This window comes from Gouania willdenowi, chromosome 17 (assembly GCF_900634775.1).
Source record: "Gouania willdenowi chromosome 17, fGouWil2.1, whole genome shotgun sequence".
Taxonomy (NCBI): domain Eukaryota; kingdom Metazoa; phylum Chordata; class Actinopteri; order Blenniiformes; family Gobiesocidae; genus Gouania; species Gouania willdenowi.
Window position 1 is genome coordinate 13,829,940 of NC_041060.1, and position 14,819 is coordinate 13,844,758.

Genomic DNA, 14,819 nt, shown 5'->3' on the forward strand with positions numbered 1-14,819 from the left:
GTTTTAAGCATCTGGGAAACAATCCAGCATGCAATCCGTCATCATATAATGTAAATAAATTGAGCCTCGGGGGTCTGTTTGCACTCTTTTAAAATTACATTAGAGCTTTCTGTGGTTCATCATAAAATACAGTCGTTCAGCATCATTTTTAAAGGAGCCACAGTAAGCTGCAGGCGATAGGATGCACAAATCTACCTCCACAGAAAGGTAGCAAGCTCTTTTTTTTTACTGGGACACTGTATGCAAAAATTCCCTGTGCACACTCAGTGTAAAATGACCTAACTCATGCACAGGTTGTTTTGGTTATGCTAAAGAAGCCATTGCTTTATAGTTTACGCTGAGTTTTCTAAGCCATTTAGGATAATTTCACAGAAAACAGAAGCTTCTATGCAAGTTTGAGGCCTTAGAATGAAATCAAATGAGAATGTTATATGCCCTTTTGACAACAAGTAAAAAATGAACCTCTAACTACTTTGTAATAACATTGTAACAAGGCACTGACGAATGTAAGATGTAAAACAATTATTAAGAATATGTGAGGAAGAAAGTGCTGGCCTGTGTCATTGAACTCTACATTAGCATATGCCTAGCATTAGCATTAACCTAACATCAACCTAGCATTAACCTTAGCATTAGCTACCATTAACATTAACCTAGCATAAACATTAGCTGGCATTAGTATTAGCCTAGCATTAAACTATCATTAACATTAGCCTAGCAATAGCATTAACCTAGCATAAACATTAGCTGGCATTAGCCGCGCATTAAACTATCATTAACATTAGATTAACATTAGCCTAGCAATAGCATTAACCTAGCATAAACATTAGCTGGCATTAGCCGCGCATTAAACTATCATTAACATTAGCCTAGCAATAGCATTAAACTATCATTAACATTAGCCTAGCAATAGAATTAACCTAGCATAAGCCTAGCATTAACATTACATTAGCTGGCATTAGCATTAGCCGAGCATTAAACTATCATTAACATTAGCCTAGCAATAGAATTAACCTAGCATAAGCCTAGCATTAACATTACATTAGCTGGCATTAGCATTAGCCGAGCATTAAACTATCAATAACATTAGCCTAGCAATAGCATTAAACTATCATTAACATTAGCCTAGCAATAGCATTAACCTAGCATAAGCCTAGCATTAACATTACATTAGCTAGCTTTAACATTAGCTAACATTAACCTAGCATTAACCTAACATTTACCTAGCATTTGCTAGAATGTAGTACAAAATCAGCAGTTACAGTTCTTACATTATATTACACAATATTTCCAAACAGCTTTGTTCAGAAATAGTTTGAGATCAACAGAAGTTCTGAAAGACTTGTACAATACAACACTAAAATAAAAGATTCACTTCCAACGTAAAAATGGAGAAACAAAACAGCACAGATCTTGTTTTGGATGAACTCTAACCCTTTGAAAAATATTCTTTTTTTGCGGGGGGTGGTGGAGGAATTACAAAAAAAAAAAAAACATGCCGCGTTGAGGTTAAATTTAGTCTCTTTAATAAAACACGAGACGAAGCATAATTTATTAAAAGCAGATGGGTTGTGAATGTCAAGCTAGAGGAGTCGCATAAGGGCAGCAACCTTTACCTGAACCCACAGCAGAAGTAGCTAACAGGCAGTCACATGATGACTTGGAGTGAATTTTTAACTGCAGAATGTAACTTTAATCATGCGATTCCTGTTTTTTAACCATTTATACTGCTGGATTCATTTAACCATGGCCAAATGGGCATTATTACTGGTTAATTTCAGAATAACCTGCACAAAAGGCAGAAATCGGAAAAGATGAGATAAGAGGAAGAAACACAGAGGTGAACTCACCATTGACACAGCCAGATTCATCACTGTGGTCAGGACAGTCATGGACTTTGTTGCACTGCTTTGTGCCGTGGATGCAGAAACCGTCTCCGCACTGGAACTCATCCGGACGGCACGTCAACAGAGCTGTAACACACACACACACACACACACACACACACACACGCACACAGCTTTAGATCCACCACATAAAACCCAAATATGCTTTTTTTTTTTTTTGCAGAAACTCTAACATGTTTTTTTATTATTTGATGGAAAATAATCAACTCTTAATACATTACTATTATGACAGAAGCCAGTGGCTTTTCATCAGCATCACCAACACTCCTCTCTGAAAGCAATATATACTGTCTGTCTGTGCAGGAGGTGATTTTTCATTGTCATTATGTGGTGAACAGGATGGAGGTAATACATGTATGCAACAAATAAACATACACGGCGCTGGGCTCATGCAGCCAATATGCTGTTTCTGTCTTATCTTATGGATTGATCTTGAGACCTGGAAGGCAATAAACTCAAGCTGCTTACAATAAGAGGAAGCCAAAGCAAAACTACAGGCAAAGACTAAACAAGTGAGGCTATTTTTTTTAGATGCACAGCTTCATGAGGATGTAGCAAATGTATAAGAAGGTGGAGCAGAAGTAGGTCATTGTTGTTCTGGTCCATCATCCATCCAGCACCACACATCTTGATAATGAATACAAAGACTTTCAGGGTTTCTCACTCCAGTTTGTGTGAGAAAAGCTTCAGGGCGTGTCCAGTGTTACGGACGGTTTGGATAAAATTGGCTGAGGAAGCGAGAGGAGGAGAGGCACACAACCTGTAGACACACATGGTGTTTGACAACGTGTGTACTAAGGGTGTAACGATTCATCCATTAGATCAATGAATCGATTTATGGTCCTATGATCCAACTACATTGATCTGTGCTCGGCAAGTTGGCCTTCTGGATGACATTAATCAATCTATAATTGTTTTGAAAGGTAATCAATCAATTGTATCAATACCAGAAAAGAACGCATTGGATTTAAGCACCGCAGACTTTATATGGATGTGTTTTAAAAGCGCTTTCAATATTAAAGACATTACGGCTGACTTTGTTGTCTGTCTGTGACGTCAAACGCTGCAGTCAGTAGACAAACAAAATGAAGTGAACGGCAAACGAGAAATTGATACATCCACCTTTAGGGTCCAGTGTGTGGAAACACTTTAGCACAGACAGAGATATTCTAAAGGAGTCGCTCACTGTGTTCACCGTTGACCACCAGGCCCGTCTGGCAGCGTTCACTGCAGCAGCAGCAGCAGCAGCACATGTAGCGTTAGCATTAGCTCTGCAGAAACCTCATGATAACCATCATGTTTAAAGGAAAGATCTTGGTTGCACTACATTTTTTATGTTGATATTGTATTATTTTGATGTATGAAAAACAAGCAGAAGAGTCAGGTAAACCTAATATGTATTTTTTATTGAAAACGTATTGAGTATTGAAAATGAAAGCAGAAAAGTTAACATCCTGTTAATTTAAACTGGTGTCAATGCCAAATAAAATGTGAATAAATTTACCATTAAATATTGCTTACTTGTTTATGTCCATAATTAATTTATAGATGATTCCCTTATAAGAAACATCAGGAATCTATGAAAGCTCACCTGCACTGTACAGTATTTAGGTATTTATTTCAGTCACACTGGTTGAATTATTATTTTGGGTAAAAAGTTACTCAGTCAATTTCAAGTCACTGAATCATTTCGGATCGAATTGTTCTAAATTAGCCAATATCATCAATGATTTTTGAGTGGGCAACAACGCCTACACCCCTACTTTGTACATTTATTGTGTTAGTTTGGACAAAAAGTGATTGGCTGCTATTGCCATCTCTCTAGGAGACTAAAACCTTACGACACAAAAACAGCTTTCATCCCACTGCAACAGTTCCAGCCTGACTCACTCCTCCATATCACTGTAAATATAATTAATTATACTGACCAATATTTTGACATATGTTTTATGTATCCGAGCAAAACACCAAAGAAAATTCCCTGGACATGCAAACAAACATGACAATAGAAACTTTTCTGATTCTGGACTGAAGATGACTGGCAGCCCAGTTTTCTGGTTTCCTCTAATAGAGGTTTAGAGTGTTCTTCGTTTTGCAGTTTAGTGTTTGGACACTGGGTTCAATGGCACTATGTTGTTTAACTCACGAATACAACACAATTGGTACAATTGGACAAACTAAGATGTAAAATGACTACATTTCAGTCAGACTGCAGCGTATCATCCGCTCTGTAGAGAAGGTCATTGGCTGCAATCTGCTCTCCCTCGAGGGTGCAGGGAAGATTTTGGCCAACCCCTTCCACCGATGACACACACTCTTTCCATCTCTCCCCTCTGGCAGGCGGTTTCGGTCAACAATATTACCTGCACTACTTGTATATATGTTAATATTTACAATATCTTTATATTTATTATTATAATTATTATTAATATCATTATTATTGAACTGTTTCTGGCTCGTTTGTTTTTGGTTTTTTTCACACCATCCACAAAGTCAAATTCCTTGTATTGTCTAAAAACTCTACTTGGCAATAAAACTGATTCTGATTTAAAACATCTTTTCAAATCAAAGGGCTAACAGCCACACACACTTTTACCGCTGTTGTTAGTGTAACGTTTTTTGGTGGATAATTTGATTCAGTCTTTTTTGCTAGTATCTGTATGTTAGTGACTGTATGGTTTGTACTTATTTATTTGTTGGGATATGTGCATGGGCCCTTTTTTGTTTTAGTAAGTTTAAATTCCTCACTTCTATGTCTTTATATCCAAACCTAATACACAGTGTGAAGACGTATTATGGTAAGTTGCATATATGATGACTACTGGTCGTTATAGAAACTCAACTTTTCACTTGATTTAATACATTCAGTGAATGCTCACAAAGCCTTACAGAACTGAAGGACCAATCTTTGAAATGCTAACAGTTGTAGGACAATGCAGATTCTAAGCCTTGGCAGCATGACGATGACCTTGTGTCCACACAGACACTGAAGCTACAGTATGAGAAAGCAGGAAATATATGTACGGAAACAAACTCACGACAGTCCTGTTCATCTGACTTGTCCTTGCAGTCTGGATCTCCATCACATTTCCAGCTGAGTCGAATACACTCTCCATTGGCACAGCGGAACTCCCCTGTGGTGCAGTTTGCTCGGCGGATGAAGACCCCATCACCGCCACAGCGTTCCGGGCCCTCGTCTGAACTGTCAGAGCAGTCAGGGTCTCCATCGCAGCTCCACATCAGCGGCACACACTCTGAACTGTTGCATCGGAGATGGTTGGGCCCACAGGTCAGAGGTGCACTGCACTTGAGCTCGTCACTGCCGTCTCCACAGTCGTCATCACCGTCACACAAGTGGACGGTGGCTAAACACTTACGGTTGGCACACATGAACTCTCCACTGGGGCAAGCTTTAGCATCTACAGGAAGGGAAGAAAAAAATAAAAAATCAGACCACAGACATTAGGCTGAAACAGGGAGGGTGAATCATTTAACCTTCAAGTTCAGAAAATGACCTAAATAAGTACATTTACTAGGACGAAGATGATTCATTTACTCAAGGGAGAATTACTAGAGGGAAATGAAGCCAGTCCCAGCCAAAAAGAGGCTCCGCTCACTATCAGCAGGTCAGAAAGTCCAGATCTGACTATAGGTCCAAGTCACAGAGACAGTCACAGTTTAGTGGTATTACATTGTATTTTAAATAAATGAGTGTAATAGTCCAACTATAACCCTGAAATTGAAGGGGCAGTATTGTGGAAAATTCACTTTATAATAGTTTTCCTACAGTATTATGCATTCCTTTCTCATTCAGAGGATCAAAGTTAACATGATCTGACGTGTTTTTGACCCAATGAGACACAGCGGTAGAACAAAACAATAGAAAATCATCTTGAATTGACTATTTCTGTGGTCAAAAGAGGTGAGGAGGAAAAGGAAGTGACTTAGCAGCTCCAGTGAGTGTTTGAAACAGCTGACTGTTAATGTTTTATTGCTGCTGATGATGATGTGATAAACACACTCTGAAGCAGCATTTGTCAGACTACACCAGTCAACCTCATTATTTGAGTTGAACACCACGATCTGCTACACATGACGCCTCGTTGCTATATCAGAGGTCCTCTCATTAGCAGATGCTACAAAAAACAAAGTCAGTTACTTAAAATAAAGTTCCCATTACATTTGTAGCTGATACTTTTGAAATATATACAATTTTGTCATAATATACACTCTTTATATTATAATATATACATATATTCACAAAAGGAGGCATAGTTGGCCTTTTTGGTACATTGGTATTTATAAAGTTAGGCCTAATCCTGTAGTTCTACAAGTGTAATTTGATTAATGTGAAACTAAAGATAAGTCATGACTCATGGAGAACCTGCAGTGAAATTCTGAGGCTAATTGAAACCAGATGCTATCCGTCTTAAAAATATGTTTATTATCTAGAGTTGTGGTGATAATTGACCCAATATTTGCACCTTGTTTTAATTTTGTTTCCCCAAAAGTACCGGTTAATAATATTTTATAACTGTATATTATACTGTGTTTTGCTCTAGTAGGGATTATTCTGCATGGAAACAATTTGTAGAAAAGCTAATGCTAGTGATTTCTTTTTTTCTCTCTCTGCTACACATTTTCAGCTTTTTACTCTTTGTAGTCAGATTGTGGCAGAATAAATAGATTTGGGGTTCCTGCTGTGCACCCAAAGCCTCCGCAGAGGCCAGTGCAGAAGTGGAAGAAAATTATATTTGCACAACTGCCTGAGAACTTAGCTCTCACAACACTGCTTTTAACTGCTACGCTTGGTTACAGGAGAAGATTGCTGTCTTGCAGCTTTTTTTTTTTTTTTTTACAGAATCAGCAAATTCTAGAGTGGCGGCAGATAGATAGTGACCTGCGGCAGAAGCACTGTGATGTCCAAATATTAACTGTGACCTTCATTTCTTCACGGATAGAGATCAAAGCAGGTCTCAGCATCAGGACAAGAAACCAGAGTGGGTTTTTTTGTTGTTTTTTTTTAATATATTACTAATAATTTACCCCACTGATAAAAACAATGATTCACAGGCAAACTGTCCTCATTATGGTTGGCAAGTAAACAGCCTGGAAATTAGGTTACTTCAGAAAAATAGACAAAATAGCACAAGAAGGGATTCACAAGCATATCATGCTCAGTTCAACGTTGCTATCGTATCCTAAGCCAGTAAAAAATGCTGCATGCAGGATTGTGTCCTACTTACTATCTATTGTAATTATACCATATGTTACACTCAGGCTTTTTCATGTCAAACATCTGTGCTTAATTGTTTCTCTGGTACAAACATGAACGCCACCAAAGCACGAAGACATCATAGTGGATTTGGGTTATTAAGGGTTTACTTCATGCATTTATTGCTGAATTGTACACCATTAACATTACACACCACTGTTTTTTATGCCTTTACATTGAGTCCATACTCATTTGGCACTTTAGACTTAAAAAAAACATTTGATTTTTTCACTTTTTACACAAGGGGGAAACCATTCGTAAAGCGTTTCGAGTGTGTGGCCTTGTTTTTGGGGCACAACAAATCTCAAAACTTCAGAGCAAACAAAATTCTCCAGAGAATGACCTCACGATGTACAAGCTGGACCATTTCAAATGATAAATAATTAACCAAGAGACTCAACCACTCATACAGCAAAATTTAAGTCGGTTGATTTAAATTCGCAATTAAATAAAATGACCCTTTAGATTCTCACAAAGTAAATACGAAAAACAGCTCCAGACTGACTGAACACAAAAGTGAACAAAAGGTCAGGATTGGGATCTCACACTCACACTCACTCAGTGCTCAGGTTTTTCTTAACTAGTGGAGAATAAATTATGTAAAGAGGAACACCTGAGAGGAAACATGAGGTAAAAGGGACAACTCAGGCTGTGTTCAAAATCACATAAAGTACTATTCATACTAAGTCTGACGTCAAAATGAGTATGTAGTGCGTTCACCTTAGATAGTATATGGAAAGATTGAGTATGTGAGAAATAACTATATAGTATATTGGGACATTTTTGAAGTACACACAGTGGGCGCACTAGTCATACTCAACCGCCCCATGATGCTCTGCGAGGGTAACGTAAAATCATCCTGGGACCTGCTTCAAGCTAAAAGTCAAACCTCCCATTTACAAAATAAAAGCATCTCTTCTTGTCTTCTATTCGTTTTTAACGCTTTTGTAAATCGGACTCGTTTTGAAGTTAATCGGAAGTTTTGTCTGTAGCACAATGGAGGGTCTCAGAAAATCTCTGAAATGTCAGCAAGTAATGCAAGACATTAAATGACAATTAACAATAAGGATTTAATGACAATTTAAGCCTAACGTGGACAAATAAAAAACAAACTGATGCAAACTTTTCAATAGCTTCAACTCGAGACAAATCTTACCGTCTCTGTGTAGTTCCTTTAGTGGGAGAAGCTGTTCTATGTTGACAACTGTTCTATTAAAATGCACCTCACATTTAAAGTCACTTCTGATGAGAAGGGACTTATTGCTAGTGATAACCAATAACTCAGATGAAGCAGAAAGGCTTTACTGCAAATGAATGTGAAAAGTTGAGCAGTAAAAAAAGGAAATTAAAATGTTTCATAGTCAAACTGTGATGAGCGGGTAAATGTGCAACATTTTGTGGGCATATGAAAAGGGATGACTTATAAACGGCTGGATCACAGCATTTAAAGATGATGATTGTGTTGCCTACACCACTTCTGTATTTTCATAAAAAGGTGTTTATATCCTTTCTACTGTAGTTTGTTGTTGATGGAGTTGCATTTCAACAGTAAGTCATGGTGCCCACAGTGAACTCAACCCACCACCAAAAAATACAAACTGTACCTTTTCAGCAATAAAATAAAATGGGCTGGTCTGATTAATTTCCTCTTCTTCTTACATTGCAATGAAGGCAGGGTGTGTTGATGCATTTCATGAGAATAAAATATGAGAGGAAGACCAGCCACAAGCTTTAAAATGTTTAGCAAGGTTCAGCTAAAAAGCTACTGTCCTGACATTGGCCTCAGCGTATAACCAATACTGTCTACAAAGGTCTAGACAAGTGTTTCGTGTTTCCCAAACGTTATTGCCCCATGTACCCCTTAACCTTTATTTCTTATTGCAAGTACCCCTTAGTTCATGTTATACATTAGTTATTTATGTCTGCAGGCTCATCTAAAGTCTTTCCTGGGTCTCGCCAACATTAACTCATTGAGTGCCATTGACGTCTATAGACGTCAATTGGTTTAGTAACGTTGAGTGCTATTGACGTCTATAGACATCAATTGTGTTTTTTGGCTGGGGTTGCTAGGAGACAGTGTGACGATGCTCTCCGGTGAATATCTAACTTGGACAAAGGTGAAGTGACCAACTGGTGACATGTCGGTGGCAGCAGCGCACCTTTGGATGAGAGATCACCCATTATGAGCAGAGCTCAGAGTGAGAGGAAAGGAGTTTACAAGACAGAAAACGGCGCTACAGAGTTGATGCTGAAGTTCCCACAGGCTCACCGCGGCGCACACTCGACCAGAGCATGTGTGGAACCTGAGTGGAATATTGAGAGTGTGGCGATGGTGAGATAAAATAATCAAAAAAACAAGCGGGGAGACTCGGCATGTCCGGGAGGAGGTGGAAGTTGCGTGTGTGGAGAATCACAGAGGGAGAGGCGATTTGTGTGAAACTTGCCTCTATTCAACTGCGGATTACAGAAGAAGAAAACAAGCTAGAAACGTAATTCTTTTTTCTGATGAAATTAGAGACTTTAATATTTAAGAATATGGTGTCAAATAATCTGTGGGTGCTAAAAATTTGTCAAAATGCTCTAAAACGGCTGGCACTGTGGGGGTAGAAATTTTGAAAATGGCTGGCACTGAATGAGTTAACCTTAAATTTAGGCCTTTTTATTCATTTATTTCTGTTTTGCTCGTTTTAGAATTTGAACTTCACATTTTGGTGTATTTTAAAGAGTTGTGCCACAAACTACTATTGCTGGATGAAAAAAAGTATGTGTGCATGTAAAAAATCTATAATGTTAAAGAATAAACTTACAAATGTTTCTGTGTACCTCCTAAGAGGTGTTCAAGTACCCCTAGGGGTTGGGAACCACTGATCTAGACTGAGCACCGTTCAGACACACTACCCAACCCTACAAAGGTAAAAAACAAACACAAACAGTCATGCACTTTAAACAGATGATAGCAACCCACCTGGGAAATAGTTAAACACCTTTGCTGGGATGCTTTGGACAGATTCAAAGCACAAACACTGCTGTAATGGAGGCGACTCATCTAAAAAAAGAACTTAGATAATAGAGAAAAACAAGGGAGTTGCACTCTCCTTTATGAAAGCTGCGGGAAAATGTGAAGTGACCTAAGATCCCGAACAAAGAAGACATGATCGAAAAACACACTCTTATTAGAAAAGCCTGCTTTTTCAAAATTTTCCACCATGGCTTCCCTTAGAAAAAGATCTTTCTGCAACCAACAACTTTTGCATGCAACAGAGGTCTTTCTGATTTTTCTAGAAAGTAAAGGGCTCAGGCTTGTTTTCTGCTACGTAAAAACAAACTGCTCTTCAACGGTGATTGATTAAGAGGACAGGGAGGGGTAACAAACAGAGAGTGGGATGGCAAGAACTAGCTAGCAAAGAAAAAATGCACTTTTGTAAGTCAACACAATATTTGAGAATGTAGGAAAATTAAGGAGGAGGTTGCCCATCCTAAAGATGGTCAATGAGCCTAAATTATCGTTAGGAACACATGAAAATCAAGACCTGTAAATTATACAGTGGGGCAAAAAAGTTTTTGGCAGCCACCGATTGTGCAAGTTGTCCCACTTAAAAAGATGAGAGAGGTCTGTAATTTTTATCATAGGTACATTTCATCTGTGAGAGATTGGGATGTAACGATTCACTCAACTCCCGATACGATTCGATTCACGATACTGGGTTCACGATCCGATTCTCTCACGATTTATTTTACAAAATGGGAAAATGCTATACTATTTTCCTTTTATTTTTCATTGTCAAAAGAGTCCCTTGATAAACTCTTCAAAACAATGCAATTTAACTAAAAATAAATCTTGAATGAAATAAATGAAAGGAATAATACAAATGAAGAAGAAGCCTATTAATTTAAATTCTGGTTCTATAATAAACGATGCAAAACTGCATAATAGTTCTTTTTCTTTTTAAAAGTGCAACTGAAAATGTATTTTGTGCTTTGACAATTGGACTTTAAAAAAAAAAAAAAAAACAGTCATTGCCCTGTATTTAAGTCAGGTATTTGTTTGGACCAGCAGAGGGCGCTGGTAACCCAGTGGTTGGTTGGCATGCCGATATCTTGCAGTGAAGAAGAGATGCTATGCGCGACCAGACACAGCTAATAGAAAAACGTGACTTTTACAGATATTCACGTAATATTACAGATATTCTTTCGGTGCTAAAGGGATAAGATATCATTTATGAACATATTTAAGAGTAGAAGGCCTGAAGAGAGCTGAGACCACAGTAACAAAGGTTACTATTAGTAACACACTACGCCCTCACTGGTGATCAACAGTAATTGCCTAGTTTCACCCAATGAAATCAGCAGATAACTGTAAAGAACGCAGAAAGTACGGTAATCACTACCAGAACAACATGAAATGAACAATACCAAGACGGTAAAAACAAGTAGTGATCAACCGAGTGTCGGTTTCACGTGTATCGGCATCAGCCGATGCACACTGCTGTCTCCCTCTCTCTCTGCTTCTCACTCAGCGCTGCGCTGATAAGTTAATCTTAATGCAATTTAGAACAGAAATTAGAACAGTTTGTTGCTTAATGCGCATCTGACATCATGTTATTTTCCTCTGCTAATTTATGTTCTGGGGTTGTGTTGGAATTGACTATTATTCATGGTTTATTTTTGTGTTTAATACTATAATTATATATCTTTATACTAAATAATCCTATTAATAAAATATATCTTCAGTCAGGCCAACTTTTGTCACAGCTATTTTCAGGACAAGGACAAACAGTTCTTTCATTATATTTCATGAGATGTCTCCCTCTATTTTTGACTTGTTCTTGTTCTACATTTCCTGTTTTTATTATTTGTTAAATATCTTTTACTTGGTGTCGTTCAACCTCACCTTTGTTAATTTCAATAAATGTTCTTTTTTTAATTGAGACTTGTACCATTTGTTATCATCATTGTGTAATTTTTAGGATGTAAATTGAGGGAGAAAAAGTAGTATCGGCTCAAGAAAATCGGCAGTCCGTATCGGTCATCCGCTAAGGCTGATGGGGAAAAAAATCGGTATCGGCATCGACCCTAAAAAAACAATATCGGTCGATCCCTAAAAACAAGCATTAAATAAAGCAGCTGCTCTCTGCTATAGAAACTAATCTAAAGTAGAATGTTCTTTACATCTTACATTTAATCCTATGACACAGACATTTTAAAAATATACAGAAAGAGAAATCAGGTCTATATTATTGTCAATGAGATTTGTTTAGTTTAACGTTCCTACAGAGACTCTGCGTTGCTGATCAGCAAAGCTTTCTCTGGAGAGGGCTGCTTTTAGACATATGCATATGCATTATTAAACTGTAGATGATTCAACAAGTTAAATTTACTTTTTCTACTGCAGCCGTTCCATTTCGTAAATGACCAAATATTAGCCAAGCCTGCTACATAAACACCTCAGTCAGTTCATATTAAAGAGTTGCTTTATTCTTAACCCAGTAAATACAAGTGATAGATACACGACCACTGTTGTCATGTGCCTGCAGCTCGTCTATACACATAAAAAGAAGAAATGAAAGTAGTTCTCGATCAATCAGAGAATAAACTAAATCTATAGTGTGATATGCTATTCATTTTTAGAATTAAAAAAAAAAAAAAAAAAAAAACATCCTTTCTGATCGTAAAATCAATTCCCTGAAAACATCTATTTCACAAAGAATACAATCCAATATCAACATGAGGATGATGGCCATAAAACTTACAATAACGATGCACAAGATAATGTACTTTTACACAATTTAACAAATAATAATGATGTTGTATAATGGACGCAAACTGTCTCTGTAATTCATCCACTTTTATGAGACTATTTTTTTTATTTATGAGCTCCATAACAGAATCCACAAGAAAAAATTGGGCAGGGTATGTTAACAAATAACCACAGAGCTTTTGGATATCCACACCACTTTATTAGCCCTTTCTAGGCTTATTGTTAAAGTCTGCTTTCCACTTGCGAATGATGAAGAATATCTTTTCTAACAGTTAAAATAAATAAGAAAAAAGTAGAAAATGAGCTACATATACTACCGTATGTTGTTTTTTTAAATTTAGGACCACAGCACAGTCAAGTGAGGCAGTGTCAGTACTTTCCAAAATAAAAGCATCAATAGGAAGCACTTAGGTTTACCATCACATCTGCATTTATATTCTCAGTCAGTGGAGAACGGGGTAAGATTTGAGTCACACACAGTGGAGAGAGGAGACTGAGCAGGGAAATGCAACAAAAACTAACCACTAACACAAACCACCGGTTGAACTCCAAGACTTCAGATAGTTTTTTATTATCTCTGCAAAGGAGCTATTATGTTTGTCTGTTGGCAGGATTTCGTCAAACGTACTTACCAGATTTTTAACAAAGATAGACCTTATGACATGAAAGATTCTATTACATTTTGGAAGAAATCTGGATTAATAATGATTCTGTATCAGTCTTGTAAGACATTAAAAAAAATACGTCTCTTATCATTTGCAAAATTTGGCTGAGGCTTGGGCCCCTGATTGCTCTTGTTATGTTTTATTTTTCCATTTTATTTAATTTTACAAGGAAGTCCTCCTGAGAGAAGACCTGTCCAAGGTAAACAGTCAAGTAACAAAAAGATTTCTAAAATAGGTGGAAATATGTTTGAATCCCACCATAAGCTGCAAGAGTGTGGGCTAATGATCAAGGCCCTCAACCCCCATGACACCCATATTCAGATCATAACGTCTAATATGTCTTTCTTTGCTACACTCTGCTCTGTAGAGAACGTTTTGGAAGACAGCTATTCTGCGTCCTCGTACTCACTGAGGTTCTTCACATTTAGATGCTCAGTGTTGGTTGGAGGGCTTTCTGATTTTTCATTAATGATATGAATAACCTGAACTGCATCTGGAGAAGATATGGACTGACTGCAACGTAAGATAAAGTTTTCAACAAAAACTTTGCTGGTAGAAGCTAAACATGACGAACAACCCTTCATTTTCAGCTCTCCGTTTTGTGCAAGATGTCATTTTTATACATTTTATTATTTCAAAGTCTCCCTCTGCTCCTAAACAGAGCAGAGCTAATGCTGCTTTGAAGTGAATTCTTCAGCTATACAAAGCCGACGGCTAACCCCCGATGAGAACACACTGCGCCAGAGTAAAGCACACTGATCATTTCACAGACTCCTCCCTCACCTGGATCCAACATCAAACTCACTTCTGCTTAAAAACGATTTGCTTAGAAAACAATATATATCAAATGCCGATAATATACAAATAATTTAAGTGCTACAAAATACAGTGACTGTACAAAATAGAAATTAATTAATTTGTTCTTCTGAAAATACAAGTTATTTTTTGGTGCTCGAGTCATGTGACTTGGTTCTTCTTCTATTGCACAATTCTTCTTCAAGCGACACAGCACCCTGCAGTTCATGTATGGTACTGCAGCAAAAATGAAGCAGAAAGCAGCTGCCGGCCTGATTTAATCATGAATTTACATTAACCTAAAAATGAAGATTTCTAATGAGTTAAAACAAAAACAATAAAATCAGGGCGGTGCTGCTTTCTTTTAGTAAATAGGATGTTACATTTTATTTTTTTACAGCAATTTTACTGTGTGTTTT

General features: G+C 37.4%; 1 protein-coding gene across 1 annotated transcript in view; it reads right to left on the bottom strand.

Annotated features, from left to right (window-relative positions):
- Positions 1-14,819, bottom strand: part of LOC114479198 (low-density lipoprotein receptor-related protein 8-like) — a 117,939-nt gene that overhangs the window by 33,578 nt on the left and 69,542 nt on the right. The window contains exons 5-6 of the mRNA XM_028472752.1: positions 4,946-5,326; positions 1,851-1,973 (exon numbers count right to left, since the gene is read on the bottom strand). Of these exons, the coding sequence (XP_028328553.1) occupies positions 1,851-1,973; positions 4,946-5,326 (504 nt within the window). The remainder of the gene's footprint in view (positions 1-1,850; positions 1,974-4,945; positions 5,327-14,819) is intronic.